Source organism: Sinohyriopsis cumingii, unplaced genomic scaffold (genome assembly GCF_028554795.1).
Source record: "Sinohyriopsis cumingii isolate HCF-2022 unplaced genomic scaffold, ASM2855479v2 utg001397l, whole genome shotgun sequence".
In the NCBI taxonomy this organism is placed as follows: domain Eukaryota; kingdom Metazoa; phylum Mollusca; class Bivalvia; order Unionida; family Unionidae; genus Sinohyriopsis; species Sinohyriopsis cumingii.
The window spans coordinates 2377092-2394516 of record NW_028315993.1 but is presented as its reverse complement, the minus strand read 5'-3'; the positions used below and the strand labels follow the sequence as shown (position 1 = coordinate 2394516).

The following is a 17425-nucleotide window of genomic DNA, read 5'->3' as shown; positions in this document are numbered from 1 at the left end:
TATTGAATTTTCTATGGTAGTGGCAATACCCAACATCTGAATTGTTTATCGATATCTTACAACTGGATTGTGTGCTGATATATTGCACATCAACTGGATTGTGTACTGATATCTTACACAGCAACTGGATTGTGTACTGATATCTTACACACCAACTGGATTGTGTACTGATATCTTGCACATGAACTGGATTGTGTACTGATATCTTACACATCAACTGGATTGTGTACTGGATTGTGTGCTGATATCTTGCACATCAACTGGATTGTGTACTGATATCTTACACATCAACTGGATTGTGTTCTTACTATATTGTTATATCATATTTTAATATGTAAATATCTTACTCTGTTGTTATATCGTACTCTGGTGTTATATCGTACTCTGGTGTTCTACATTGTAAAACAATATTTACTCTGTTCTTCTGCATTGGAAAACATGAACATGCACACATAGGAATGTGAGGAAACTTCTTGATGCTTTTACACCAGTGTTATTTGTGTCCTATATCTGTGTTAATGCTTTCACATCGGTGTCACCTTTGTCCTAGATCTTTGTGTTAAGGCTTTCACAACATTGTCATTTGTGTCCTATATATTTGTTTTAATGTTTTCATAACAGTGTCATTTGCATCCTAGATCTTTGTGTTAATGCTTTAACAACAGTGTCATTTGTGTCCTAGATCTTTTTATGTTAATGCTTTGACAACAGTGTCATGTTTGTCCTATATCTTTGTGTTAATGCTTTCACAACAGTGTCGTGTGAGTCCTGTATCTTTGTTTTTATGCTTTTACAATAGTGTCATTCCTGTCCTATAGCTTTGTGTTTATGCTTTTACATCGGTGTCATTTGCGTTCTATATCTTTGTGTTTATGCTTTCACATCAGTGTTGTTTTTGTTCTATATAATTGTGTTTATGCTTTTACATCAGTTTCATTTTTGTCCTGTATCTTTGTGTTAATGCTTTCAGATCATTGTTTTTGTGTCCTATATATTTGTGTTAATGCTTTCACGTCAGCGTCGTTGTGTTCTATATCTTTGTGTTAATGCTTTCATAGCAGTGTTGTGTGTGTCCTATATCATTTGTGTTAACGCTTTCACATCATTGTATTTGTGTCCTAGATCTTTGTGTTAATACTTTCACGTCAGCGTCGTTGTGTTCTATATCATTGTGTTAATACTTTTACATCAGTGTCATTTGTGTCATATCTTTGTGTTAATACTTTTACATCAGTACCATTTGTGTCATATCTTTGTGTTAATACTTTTACATCAGTGTCATGTGTGTCATATCTTAGTGTTAATACTTTTACATCAGTGTCATTTGTGTCCTATATCTTTATGAGGCATTTTCTCAAAGTAAAAATTACAAGAAACTATTAATTTCAGTTGATGACAACCATCTTCAAAACAAATCTGTTCAATGTACATCTTTGCCCTTACTTTTTGCTGTAATCATTGTTATGTTTCAGTCAACAGAAATTCAAAGTTAATACAGAAATACCTTTGAGTTATAATGGAGATACTGTGTGATATTTGTAAAAAATGAGAAATAATAACATTGCTGATTTTCTATTTTTTATCTTCTGCTCTAAAATGACAGCCTTTAATGATTTAACTAATCAATGCTGATTATGTGCATATGCGAAAACATTTTTTGACATCCTTGAGAGTCCTTTTTCCATGTGGACTAATTGGTCCGAAAGCTTTGAAGACACCATTACCATCCTCAAACAGCTTTCATGAAGGCAATGTATAGTTGAATTTGTTCAATTATAGAAAAGGATAATTTGAGGCAGACTATAGTCATTCTGGTAACATGGCATTATGTGACATTGATCGGATTCCCTGAAAGATTTAGAGAAAAATTACCAGATGTTCAGTAGAAAAACAATTCTATCACAAAACAAAGGGCAAGAATAATTCAGTGTTATGTTTCAACAGCTGAAGACTGGCTCCATAAATGGAGAGCTTCCTGACAAAACTTGTGATAATACAGTGAGACTTCATTCAGTAATTACCTTGGTTGTGGTGAAACTACACAGCCATAGGACTCACAGTAATTGGGTTGTTCAATGCTGCCAAAAATGATGTTTTCAAATAGCTAAGGTACGGTTAAACATAAACCACCATATGCAGTACTGTATGAGGCAATGAGCTCAGAGTACAACTTGGTTCATTTCGAATGCTTTGACCTCAAGTACACACAATTTGCTGATACACACTGATGGTTCTGATACAGAAAAGAATTCACAGCATGAGGGGTCACAAGTGCAAATTGATTCTGATAGTTTGATATAGCAATATACATTCCCAGCAAAATCCCCAAGAGACCTTTCCTGCTGAAAACACACTGATTGCAGGCGATTAAATTTTGTCACAGTCTGGACACACTAACTATTTGAGATGTGTCTTACGAAGAAACCTAGAAAAGACTTTCCGCTTTGAAGATTCAGATCTCTCCACTGCGATGTGGGGTCACATAAAAACAGGATGAAACAGGCCATGCATGCCTTTTATGTACTAATTGTGCATGCACACATAAATGTCCATTGTGGTTGGATAAGGTTTGGGATCTTTATCTTGTGAGAGAAATTACAAGGTTATGAGATTCCTGATGGTTGCTTGAACAGTCAGACCCTGATATGGTTAAATCCAGGGTAATTCCACAGGTAGGTACCTGCAAACAGATTAAAATGAACCCCTGCATTCTGCCCAGTTAGGGCTGGTGCATCACACACTCAATGCCCTAAGCTCAGTGAAACTGAGTAGCATATTGCACCACAATGATGGGAGAACATATTTACTAACTTCTGGATTCCCTTTGTGCACTGAAAACTTTCAAAAGCCCTAAATATACTAACCCATTGATATCCCAGTTCTTACAAACACACGATTTGCTCATATAGTTTTGGAAATATATCCAGTGCTGCTAGTTGCCAAGTCACGTTTGTTTTATGGGTAATGAAGTTTATCTTGAGTAGCTACAGCTACTCTGCAGTATTTGAATGGAATGCTCTTTGTACGGACTTATGCATGGCATACATCAGCAGGTTCTATCTACTTAGCAATATGCATGGAAGGAAAACTCCACAACAAGATTCAATGCATTAAAGACATCTTTGGAGATTGGTATCCCTCATTTTTGTGTTTTTTTTTTTTAAATATAATTTGTTTTGAAATTTCATGGTATATGTTTCTGTAGTCTTGTCATTAAATATATTTTCATATGTTATCTAATATTGCAAATTGCTGAGAGCTTCTAAATATTAGGTGCTAGTCAAAATCATTTATTAGTATTATTATTATTATTATATGGAACACATTACAGAGATTAGGCGGTTTTTTGCCTGGTCACATATGACATGGAGACCAGACTCATTGATTCTCCTAAATTATAAACTTCAGTCAGAGCATAATACAGTAGTATTTGCTTTGAGTGTCTAATAACACATACATACATGCCCAATAATACACACTTTCATCTAGTGTCCAACAATATATACTTGCATCTAGTATTCAGTAATACATACTTGCATCTAGTGTCCATCATTACATACCTGCTTACATATAGTGTCCAATAATACAAACATACATGCATCTAGTATTCAGTAATACATACTTGCATCTAGTGTCCATCATTACATACCTGCTTACATATAGTGTCCAATAATACAAACATACATGCATCTAGTATTCAGTAATACATACTTGCATCTAGTGTCAGTAATACATACTGCATCTCGTGTCAAATAATACATACATACTTAGATGTATTGTCCAATAATATATACATGCACGTAGTGTCCAATAAAACATACTTGAATTTATTGTCCAATAATACATACTTGCGTAGTGTCCAATAATACATATTTATATCTATTGTAGAATAATACATGCTTGCATAAAGTGTCCAATAACACATACTTACTTGCATGTAGTGTCCAATAATGCATACTTGCATCTAGTGTCACATAATACATTCAGTGTCCAACAGTACATACATACTTACATATGGTGTCCAATAATACATACATACTTGAATCAAGTGTTTAAGGATTGCAATAGAGTAAGTAGATTATCAGCCTTACACAAGTTGTTGATTATCTGCATTAAGCTCCGTTGTATGTGAGGGATGTCTAATATTAATGTTATCTGCATTAAATGGCATGTATAAAAAGGGATGTTTAACCTCAGTTTTATGTAAGGGATGTCTAATATTAATATTATCTGCATTAAATGGCATGTAGAATAAGGGATGTTTAAGCTCAGTTGTATGTGAGGGATGTCTAATATTAATATTATCTGCATCAAATGGCATGTAGAATAAGTGGGATGTTCAATATTAGTGTTATCTGCATCAAATGGCATGTAGAATAAGTGGGATGTTCAATATTAGTGTTATCTGCATCAAATGGCATGTAGAATAAGTGATGTTTAAGCTCCGTTGTATGTAAGGGACGTCTAATATTAATATTATCTGCATCAATTGGCATGTAGAATAAGTGGGATGTTCAATATTAGTGTTATCTGCATCAAATGGCATGTAGAATAAGGGATGTTTAAGCTCATTTGTATGTGAGGGACGTCTAATATTAATATTATCTGCATCAATTGGCATGTAGAATAAGTGGGATGTTCAATATTAGTGTTATCTGCATCAATTGGCATGTAGAATAAGTGGGATGTTCAATATTAGTGTTATCTGCATCAAATGGCATGTAGAATAAGGGATGTTTAAGCTCATTTGTATGTGAGGGACGTCTAATATTAATATTATCTGCATCAATTGGCATGTAGAATAAGTGGGATGTTCAATATTAGTGTTATCTGCATCAAATGGCATGTAGAATAAGGGATGTTTAAGCTCAGGTTTATGTAAGGGATGTTCATCATTAATGTTATCTGCATCTAATGACACGTAGAATAAGGGATGTTTAAGCAGTAGTATGCAAGGGATGTTTAATATTAATGGTACCTGCAGTGTAATGTATATTTCAATCTTCAGTGCAGGTCAACAGTCGTTAATCGATGCCCAGAAGTCCCTCGACACTACTGAGTCATTCATTCAGAAGAATAAACCTGATATCCTTGGCAAATGGCTTGAGTACAGAGATCAGGGAAAACTTACTCCAGAACTGATAGGTTTGTGGTGTTCTTATTTACTTTATTAACTATTTGCTTCCGATTCTGATCAGTTGCATGAAAAATATTTCATCTTGTTAGATATTGAATATCATTACGGGTGATATCAGTGCTGTTATTGAATCTGATTACAGGAGATATCAATGCTGATATTGAATCTCGTTACAGGTGATATCAGTGCTAATATTGAATGTCATTGCAGTTGATATCAGTTTTTATATTGAATGTCATTACAGGTGATATCAGTGTTGATATTGTATCTCATTACAGGTGATATCAGTGCTAATATTGAGTGTCATTACAGGTGATATCAGTGCTAATATTGAATGTCATTACAGGTGATATCAGTGCTAATATTGAATGTCATTACAGGTGATATCAGTGCTAATATTGAATGTCATTACATGTGATATCAGTGCTGATATTGAATGTCATTACAGGTGATATCAATGCTGATATTGAATCTCATTACAGGTGATATCAGTGCTAATATTGAATGTCATTACAGGTGATATCAGTGCTGATATTGAATGGCATTACAGGTGATATCAGTGCCACTAAGTGGCTTTAAAAAAAATCCCAATTATTTCACCCTGCAAATGGCCTTGTATTTGACAGCCTGTATTTTGCATCTTGACCATGAGTTGATATCATCATTATTTAGCAGTCATTAATATAAATCAAATAAGTCATTCTCTGTGTGGCTTTTTTTCCGGGATATGCCTTGCATTGTGAGGCCTAATAGTGACTTGAAAAAAGTAATAGAGACAAGCAACTTGTACATTTGTTCAGCAAATGCATGCCTCAACATATTACATTAGGACAGGTTCCTTTGCTAACTCTGAAACCATCCCTCATGGAAGGACAGAAAACCAATTTTTATATTTTCTTACATCTGCTAAGAATGCCTCTATTCGGTATATCACTTTATGTGATTCTGATGGGTCCAATTAAACCCATGAAATTCTTGTGCAGTATTCTTTTTACTAATGGGCTACACTTGCTGGATGGTGTTCTTTACCCGCCTTATGTACTTGTTTCTTTTTACTAATACTATTACTATTTTAATTACCATTTCTTGAAATGACTCCCAAAACGGAATTGGGTAAAAGAGGTAATGTCTTTCTGAATGTGGTGTATTGACCCCCAATGAGGATCATTGAATATGGTGTATTTACCCCCAACGAGGATCGTTGCTCCACATATGGCAAATAATGCAATGAAAAATGGCATTAACTTCAAGATTAGAATAACAAGTAAAACTAAGGGTATTGTTAATTTGATAGCTGGTGTGGGTACTAGGGGTTCAATTGTATATCTGCAGCATGGAGTTCACCCAATGCACAAATATGTTTAAATATTAACTCACAGATGTAAATAAACTCACCTCTTTTGACATGAATACCATAACAATGTAACGTTTAATTGTGATAGGGACATTTTAGGGTGAACATTTATAACTTGTGAAAAGTATTAACCACTTTTAAATGTTATTGTTAATACTTGTTCAGTTTTGTTTGGGACTTTTTATGTATATGGTCATAATGTATGCCACCATTGCATGAAACCTTGGTTTGGTCATGTATGCTTTTTATGTTTGGTAGAGTACACAATAGATTGTAACCATGTGCTCAGGACCAATCAGATAAAAAGCTTCGCTTGGCGTGTTAGCAAGAGTTATATTTCAAAACATGTTGCAAAAGACTCTTTTTACTTTATGACTGAAAGTTTCAGATTAATTGCTGAATAAAATATTCAACAGAATATGACTTCACATCCGGCCTTTTATATCATAAAGACGTCAAAGATTGTGATTTTCATTAACGTGGCTAATAATGAACAGCACAGATGTCCATTCTGTTAGCCTCACTTTTTCTTTTAGGGTCCACAAAACTTTGTGACAATGGAAACAAAATCTTATATGACTTGAAAAATCTGATTTAGAAAAAACTTAATTTAGCATACTTATCTTACATATTACTAGATTATTCACGGATAAGTGAATGCTAATATTTGGGGTGGGAGTAACATTAAATGCATCAATTTAGGAGTCCATCAAACTAAAGTTGTCATATTCCTTAAAAGTATTGTTTTCAAAAGTATCTCACAAGCCACTTGTATCAAAGCTTTTCATTTACACCTAAAACCGTTTCTGCTTTTCTAGATGTAATCTATGCAGAGGAGAGGAATCCAAAACTACATGAAAATAAAGATTACTTCTTGAACAAAATGGAGAAGTTAAACGTCATTACCAGGGCAAGGTCATTCAATGAGAATGGTGTGAAGGTCAGTTAATGACATTCTAATTTTCACCTCCATTTATTTTCATTTCGAAATGTTACCTGTTGTCAAGAGCCCCAATGGTAAAATGTAAAATGACAAAATTGAACAGGAGTACTGTTGTTTTATGAACAAATGTTAAGATATTTTAAAAAATGGTTGAACAAATAATATATATGCAAACAATTCATATTAACATTAGTTTAAAAATGTAATTTTATTATAAATAAAAAGCTGTGGCAATTTTAGCAATATCTACTTCCAAGGTTTTATCTCATCTGAAACCACTGCTGGATGAATTTACTTTCATGCCTGCACAGATGTAATCATTTCCTATATCCATCTACACACATACGAGAAAATGATATTTAGCAAAATTAAAATCCTATGTCCATTTTCATGCTTATCATCCTTGACATCCTTACATTCTTCATTAATTTTCATCCTTTATTTTCACATTTTTTTGACATATGTAAATGTTTGCAATACAAACAAAGTTTATTGTGGGCCTTTTTTCCAGGGTCTTGTAGTGTAATGCATGTGTGTCTTGGAATAAAATACAGTTTCATTTGACAAGATTTTACCTTGACCCATCTCTAGTACCACGTCAACATTATATTTGGTTGCCTAAAATAATAAAACTTAGCAGAAATTTCATAGATTGTGAACATTTATTGTTTGCTTTGTTCTTTATATATCCAGTTAAGAATAAAAGCCAAATATATATGTAGAACAATACCGGTAACAAACACACGAGCACATTAACTTTAATATAAGTTAAATTATAACAAGGAATAAAGAAAGGGATAGGGAAACTAAATGTCGACAGAAAAATTTGGGGAAACCTGGTAACATTAAATATAATCTCTTGAAACAAAGTAAGCAGTTGGACAGTGACATCATTATGGTGGCGCTCTACAGTTTCGGATTATGCATAGGTTTAGAATTTTAAAGAAAAATAATTTCCCTGGCTTTCCTCACTGGTTATACTGGCTATTTAACAATATGATTGATGTGTGTATTATGGGTCATAAAGTATACAGCTTGGCCTTACTCCAGATGTGCACCTTTCAAAAAAGTGTTAGCTCAACTTGGTCATTTTCACTTCCTGAACTTCAGAGGTGAATTGTATAAAAAAGAGCCGATATTTTTTACATTTGATATATTTGGTAATTCATTCATTGTACTTTAGGCTACTTCAGGCTGATTTTTAGCACAAGGGAGCAACCATTTTAGTTAGCATTGTGCTTAGATCATGTACAATTTCCAAAATACAATATCTAAAGAAATAGCATCCACATTACATTAATGTAGCATAGAGGTATGCCAACTTCCTCTCCATTGTGCATGTTTTAAATGCAAACAACTTCACCTTACATACGTCACTCTCTCAAAAGTACATATTAACTGGTGACAAATATTGTTGCATACCGTGCCAACCATCTTTTGAATCAGTTCAGTTCGTCGGATGTCATTCTTAAAGAATATTTCCTAAATTCAGTTAATTGGACATTGTGTGAATCAATCCTCCATTCAGTTGACTGGACATCATATATATGGAATCTATCTTCCTTTCAGTTAATTATATATCATGTATAAGGATATAGAATAAGCTGGTGTACGCCATTGTCATTCCCATGTCCACAATTGCTAAAAAATATAATGACATTTTAACAGTCTCTTTAATACCGATAAACAAAATGTAACAAAATTAGGAAAACAGGTATTAGATGTTTTTTCTAATGATGCTCACTCACCATGTAATATAGCTGCCAGTACCTTACAGAGAAAAACCTTTAAATAAATTCACCTCAAAAACATTCCGAATTTGTATAAATTTGATTTGAAGCATCTGTACATGATGTGCTTTAAAATGCGTGCAAATGATGCTGACTTTCCTCAAATATGGCTGCCACACCTGGTTGAAATCAAACAAAAGATGTTGATGCAATTGTGTTCATGTGCTATTAGAATGCTTTTGTACGTGTGACTTGCAAAGGGACATAACTTGGAATTGAGCAATCATCGGGTCATCATTTAGTTTATCTGAAACCTATAGTGTTTATGTTCCAGTTCATCATACTGTACATCCTTCTTTTTTAAAAGCTCTAATTTTTCCTGGGTACTCTACCTTGGCTGACATTGAGAAAACTTGTTGTTTTCTCTATTAATTTCTCAGCTATAAACTCAATTGCTAGAGACATCTAAAATTTCAAAAAATAAAATTAAAACTTCAAAATCCAATCTTCTAAAATATCAGAATATCTAAAATATTAATCTTCGAAGATATATAGATAAATTTAAATCCTGAAAATATTCAATGAGATTCCAACTCCCGAGAGGAGTTCCATTAATCCTCAGAAGTCCTGCAATAAGCCATGCATTTATCCTGCTATGTGTAGGGAGCTTAAACTTAAACAACAAGACAAGGTAATCCAATCAACGATTCAATTTTCCAAAAAATATAAATTTATTTAAATAAAATATAGAATCATACAAATTGAAAGAATGGAAAATAACTTACTGTATGAAATCCTAGAATAATATCCTAAATTGTACTATCAGTTTCATACCATTCCAGAAACTGTTGAAAGGTATTTTGAATGACGGTTGTTATCTGTTTATGTCAGAAGGTTTTAGCACCACAGACGAATCACAGTTCTAAATCCGTATGTTTTACTTCAAGGTAATCCCATGAAAGTAGAATATCACCAAAGTCCTTGAACATTTCACATAATCCAATAAAAGTATTTAAATATTCATATCATGGAATACATTCACATAAGCCAATATGTATAGAATGTTTAAATTAAAAATGTGCCACAAGGCTAAATCCCAAAAACGGTATTGTAAACAAAGCGCGATTTCTTCACAATGACTCTTAGAAAGCCGGCATAGACTGAAGAATAAGATGGTATGTAATTACTACCTTCACATAGCCTCCTTGATTTATAAATGGGAATCATGTGTGTAGTGTACATATACATTACAATGGTGCTATATCCAGCCACTGAATTATGGAATTCAAAATATATAACTGTCATAAACACAAATGATTTAAATAAAGCTATATTGAAATTAACGACATATATATATATATATATATATATATATGTAACATTAAGTAATTGCGAAATCATTAATTGTACAGATGACAAGGTTCAGGTGACATCTGCCAAAGCAAATGAGACTATCTAGCATTTTTAGCATGACTGGTACATTACATACAGTCAAAATTGTCTCTCTTAATTGTCCCTTTACTCATTGTCCCATTTTGTCCCCAAACTTCTTGTCACCTTCCCTTACGACATAGTTGCAACACCAATGCATATTCACAACATGATCTAGCATTGAAATGACTTGCTTGGTTAACATAGCAATTATTTATGATCAGATTTTGATCAGACATGCTAAATAGTCTTTGATCATCAGCTGTTGATGGAGTTTACATATTTTATGGGTGGGGTTTTCTTATATATTACAGTTCATCCTATGTTATACTTATTGAAATTGTAAGCACTCTTAAGGAGAACTTTTAATAGGTGGATAATCTCATTTTCATAAATAAGTTTTTTTTTTATGGTGTTAAAAAGATTCTGTAACAAGCTGAAATATGTTCATAATATGGTGATCATGTGATTGATATGATGTGCTTGACACCTCCCTAGAGACTATATTTTCATACGATTTCAATTGAATTACATAAACAGCTTTTAGAGAACGAAGATCTTGGAGCAGATTATAAACACGATATTTGCTAGTACAAACATAAATAATTTGAAATCATTGGCACAGTCACAAATGAACAAGGATATTTATCATGTCAATCAATCTTATCATCTTTATCACGATTCTTTCATACAGAAAACTATATTGTGCTACTTGTTTATTTTAACTAATCAAGTGGTCAGTTACTCTTGTCATCGATTGCAAATCTTGGCAGCAATTCATGCTAGTTTTATCTCCAATCGAAATGGAGATGGCAAATACAAATTGGATACTCTGATCACTGGATGAACAAAAACTTCCATCAAGCAACCTTTTTCTACTGCACCTATGCACGGGTTTCCTGTATATTTCACACTCCAAATGCCAAACATTTTACAGATAATAATAATAATGATAATAATAATGGCTTTATTTAAATAGGGTAACACAAATAGGTCCGTGGAACATGTTAACATTGTCTCCCGCTCTTTGATCTGATGTATATTACAGCAATATCAAATAATCATTAGTCAGAGTGTCAGTTATTATTACAGCAAAACTGTTGACTATTCTACAATAATGTGTTAATCAAATTTACCAGGTTAAAGTAATAATAAATTAATGATAATTTTGTATTAAAGACATTACAATAATCAGTCCATACATCTTTGCTATTGAGAATGTGGCAATTTGTAAACGTTAAATTGACCTGTAGAACAAAATATTTATAGTCTAGGCTCTAATTAAACAGCAAAAAGGGATATTTATAGTCTAGGCCCTCATTAAACAGTAAAAAGGGATATTTATAGCCTAGGCCCTAATTAAACAGTAAAAAAGGATATTTATAGTCTAGGCCCTAATTAAAGAGTAAAAAGGGATATTTATAGCCTAGGCCCTAATTTTAGAGTAAAAAGGGATATTTATAGTCTAGGCCCTAATTAAACAGTAAAAAGGGATATTTATAGTCTAGGCCCTAATGAAACAGTAAAAAGGGATATTTATAGTATAGGCCCTAATTAAACAGTAAGAAGGTATATGCATAGTCTAGGCCCTAATTAAACATTAAAAAGGGATATTTATAGCCTAGGCCCTAATTAAACAGCAAAATGGGATATTTATAGTCTAGGCCCTAATTAAACAGTAAAAAGGGATATTTATAGTCTAGGCCCTAATTAAATATTAAAAAGGGATATTTATAGTCTAGGCCCTAATTAAAGAGTAAAATGGGATATTTATAGCCTAGGCCCTTATTAAACAGTAAAAAGGGATATTTATAGTCTAGGCCCTAATTAAACAGTAAAAAGGGATATTTATAGTCTAGGCCCTAATTAAACATTAAAAAGGGATATTTATAGTCTAGGTCCTCATTAAACAGTAAAAAGGGATATTTATAGTCTAGGCCCTAATTAAACAGTAAAAAGGGATATTTATAGTCTAGGCCCTAATGAAACAGTAAAAAGGGATATTTATAGTCTAGGCCCTAATGAAACAGTACAAAGGGATATTTATAGTATAGGCCCTAATTAAACAGTAAAAAGGGACATTTATAGCTTAGGCCCTAATTAAACAGTAAAAAGGGATATTTATAGTCCAGGCTCTAATTAAACAGTAAAAAGGGATATTTATAGCTTAGGCCCTAATTAAACAGTAAAACGGGATATTTATAGTCTAGGCCCTAATTAAACAGCAAAAAGGGATATTTATAGCCTAGGGTCTAATTAAACAGTAAAAAGGGACATTTATAGTCTAGGTCCTAATGAAACAGTAAAAAGGGATATTTATAGCCTAGGCCCTAATGAAACAGTAAAAAGGGATATGTATAGTCTAGGCCCTAATGAAACAGTACAAAGGGACATTTATAGCTTAGGCCCTCATTAAACAGTAAAAAGGGATATTTATAGTCTAGGCCCTAATGAAACAGTGCAAAGGGATATTTATAGCATAGGCCCTAATTAAACAGTAAAAAGGGATATTTATAGTCTAGGCCCTAATTAAACAGTACAAAGGGATATTTATAGTCTAGGCCCTAATGAAACAGTACAAAGGGATATTTATAGTATAGGCACTAACTAAACAGTAAAAAGTGATATTTATAGTCTAGTCCCTAATGAAACAGTAAAAAGGGATATTTATAGTCTAGGCCCTAATTAAACATTAAAAAGGGATATTTATAGTCTAGGCCCTAATTAAACAGTCAAAAGGGATATTTATAGTCTAGGCCCTAATTAAACATTAAAAAGGGATATTTATAGTCTAGGTCCTCATTAAACAGTAAAAAGGGATATTTATAGTCTAGGCCCTAATTAAACAGTAAAAAGGGATATTTATAGTCTAGGCCCTAATGAAACAGTAAAAAGGGATATTTATAGTCTAGGCCCTAATGAAACAGTAAAAAGGGATATTTATAGTATAGGCCCTAATTAAACAGTAAAAAGGGACATTTATAGCTTAGGCCCTAATTAAACAGTAAAAAGGGATTTTTATAGTCCAGGCTCTAATTAAACAGTAAAAAGGGATATTTATAGCTTAGGCCCTAATTAAACAGTAAAACGGGATATTTATAGTCTAGGCCCTAATTAAACAGCAAAATGGGATATCTATAGCCTAGGCTCTAATTAAACAGTAAAAAGGGATATTTATAGTCTAGGCCCTATTGAAACAGTAAAAAGGGATATTTATAGTCTAGGCCCTAATGAAACAGTACAAAGGGACATTTATAGCTTAGGCCCTCATTAAACAGTAAAAAGGGATATTTATAGTCTAGGCCCTAATGAAACAGTACAAAGGGATATTTATAGCATAGGCCCTAATTAAACAGTAAAAAGGGATATTTATAGTCTAGGCCCTAACTAAACAGTAAAAAGGGATATTTATAGTCTAGGCCCTAATGAAACAGTACAAAGGGATATTTATAGTATAGGCCCTAACTAAACAGTAAAAAGTGATATTTATAGTCTAGTCCCTAATGAAACAGTAAAAAGGGATATTTATAGTCTAGGCCCTAATTAAACATTAAAAAGGGATATTTATAGTCTAGGTCCTCATTAAACAGTAAAAAGGGATATTTATAGTCTAGGCCCTAATTAAACAGTAAAAAGGGATATTTATAATATAGGCCCTAATTAAACAATAAAAAGGGACATTTATAGCTTAGGCCCTAATTAAACAGTAAAAAGGGATATTTATAGTCCAGGCTCTAATTAAACAGTAAAAAGGGATATTTATAGCTTAGGCCCTAATTAAACAGTAAAACGGGATATTTATAGTCTAGGCCCTAATTAAACAGCAAAAAGGGATATTTATAGCCTAGGCTCTAATTAAACAGTAAAAAGGAATATTTATAGTCTAGGCCCTAATTAAACAGTAAAAAGGGACATTTATAGTCTAGGCCCTAATGAAACAGTAAAAAGGGATATGTATAGTCTAGGCCCTAATGAAACAGTACAAAGGGACATTTATAGCTTAGGCCCTCATTAAACAGTAAAAAGGGATATTTATAGTCTAGGCCCTAATGAAACAGTACAAAGGGATATTTATAAACAGTAAAAAGGGATAGTTATAGTCTAGGTCCTAATGAAACAGTACAAAGGGATATTTATAGTCTAGGCCCTAATGAAACAGTACAAAGGGATATTTATAGTATAGGCCCTAACTAAACAGTAAAAAGGGATATTTATAGTCTAGGCCCTAATGAAACAGTAAAAAGGGATGTTTATAGTCTAGGCCCTAATTAAACAGTAAAAAGGGATATTAATTAAACGGTAAAAAGGGATATTTATAGCCTAGGCCCTAATTAAACAGTAAAATGGGATATTTATAGTCTAAGCCCTAATTAACCAGTAAAAAGGTATATGCATAATCTAAGCCCTAATTAAACAGTTAAAAAGGATATTATTAACAACATCTAATCTGTGTCATCCTTCTACACGCTTCATGGCTATAGAAAATATAACTGGATAGTGCTAACAACAGCTAGCCATTATTATCATATCATTCAACTCTTGTTTCGGTTCAGACCAGATAAAATGAGGATGACAACAGCTAGCCGTTATTATTCTTCAACTCTTGTTTCGGTACCGAGCGAATAAAATGAGTGTGACAACAGCTGGCTGTTATTATCATTCAAATCTTGTTTCGGTTCCAAGTGAATACAATGAGTGTGACAACAGCTGGATGTTGTCATCCTTCAACTCTTGTTTCGGTTCCGAGTGAATACAATGAGTGTGACAACAGCAAGCTGTTATTATCATTCAAGTCTTGTTTCGGTTCCAAGTGAATAAAATGAGCGTGACAACAGATAGCCGTTATTTTCATTTAAGTCTTGTTTCCGTTCCAAGTGAATAAAATGAGTGTCAACAGCTGGCTGTTATTATCATTCAAGTCTTGTTTCGGTTCCGAGTGAATACAATGAGTGTGACAACAGCTAGCCGTTAATATCATTCAAGTTTTGTTTCGGTTCCGAGTGAATAAAATGAGTGTGACAACAGATAGCCGTTATTTTCATTTAAGTCTTGTTTCCGTTCCAAGTGAATAAAATGAGTGTCAACAGCTGGCTGTTATTATCATTCAAGTCTTGTTTCGGTTCCGAGTGAATAAAATGAGTGTGTCAACAGCTGGCTGTTATTATCATTCAAGTCTTGTTTCGGTTCCGAGTGAATACAATGAGTGTGACAACAGCTGGCTGTTATTATTCAATTCTGGGTTCGGTTCACAGCGAATAAAATGAGTGTGACAACAGCTAGCCATTATTATCATTCGATTCATGTTTGAGGCCCTGAGTACATAATCTGTATCATTTGACTTGACTGGATTATTCACATTGACTAAGTTCTATGTATTTTCAATTTTGTAAGTCTGCTTTTCAAAAATTAAATAATTCGGAAAAGTATAGTGGAATAGCTACTGTACTGTTGTGTGTTTTAAATTATCTTGTGTATGAAAGTAGAAGTTCATAAGAATAAACCTACTGTAGTTTGAAAGGTACATTTAATAATAATGGTTTCTTTTTTATGGCAAATCTTTTCTTTATAACTATTTTCATAAATATCAGGCCACAAGGTTAACATTGAGGAAAAATGTATATATCTATATATATACTTTTAGGAGGAGAAATACTTCTTTACCCCTTGTATGGTTCGCACAAAATCTCCAAGAGATGTTATCGCTCCGGAAAAAGATCCCCGTATGGTGAGCACATCATCCCTGTGCTGGGTCATTACAGGAATGACTCTGCAACCTGCCATCATCTTCCAAAAGCTTGTTGCAGCCTGTTTAGCTCGCTGGCCAGTTGCCAAGAAGAAGCAGACATCCAAAAATCTAATTTTCCAAGATTGCACTGTTTTTGACCTTGACCCTATTCATAGATTATTTTTGCACTGCGAGAACCATGCTGTTTTTGCAAGAATTACAAGGATGGCGATAGACAATGTCAATGCAAAGATCTGCACCAGAGTTAGAAAGTTCATTACTATGAATCTCTCTGAGATTATCTCACGTCAGGAACCAAACTCAAAATATATGCTGTGTGTACAGAATGCAGAGTCTCAAGACATCCCTGAAGATATTAGGTCCCGTTTGTCACCGCCATGCGAGATGTGGTTTATGGATGAGGTAAATTGTTTTCATTATTACTGAATGGAGGGGAATATTATTATATTATTGTCTTCTCCTGAGGGTACTGTTCTCATGCTTTTTGCCTAGGCATAAAAGTGCCATAGTCATAGGTGAGATTACTCTACCCCTCGTGATAACACTATAATAGAAGACAGGTTTTCAATGGAGAAGGCAATAATAGATTTAGTAAGTTGCAAGACATCATGTAACATGATATGACATTGGTATGTGGCAGTACCTCCTTTGGATCAGGTTCGATGATGGTTGATGGAAACAAATCCCAGACTAGAGTAAGTGTATAGTATATTAAAATAAATTCCATATGCTAGCCAAAGCTAAATGTCACCGGCCATGCTCCAATATTTTTCTTTTTACATCAGATTTGCATTACATGATTAAAAATAGTTATACTCGCACAAAAAGAACGAAAAAGTTATCAAGTGTAAAGAAGAAATAATAATTTAATTACTCGAAATAGAAGTATACAATGCTGTTACTTCCCCTTAGTTACGATTTCCCACCTATAGAGGATGCCAACTGGAAATGACGTACATTTATCCCTACAAGATGAAGTACACGCTTCTTGTTGTCGAAAAATAAAACACTATAAACTATGAATAGGTAATATTTAGATGAAACTAATGAAAACTAATTTACTGTTCAGCCTTATATCGATATG

The 17425-nt window shown here is 33.3% G+C and overlaps 1 protein-coding gene across 1 annotated transcript in view; it reads left to right on the top strand.

Annotated features, from left to right (window-relative positions):
• Positions 1 to 17425, top strand: part of LOC149772544 (uncharacterized) — a 93161-nt gene that overhangs the window by 69862 nt on the left and 5874 nt on the right. The window contains exons 6-8 of the mRNA XM_089947661.1: positions 5009 to 5145; positions 7310 to 7431; positions 16237 to 16743. Of these exons, the coding sequence (XP_089803787.1) occupies positions 5009 to 5145; positions 7310 to 7431; positions 16237 to 16743 (766 nt within the window). The remainder of the gene's footprint in view (positions 1 to 5008; positions 5146 to 7309; positions 7432 to 16236; positions 16744 to 17425) is intronic.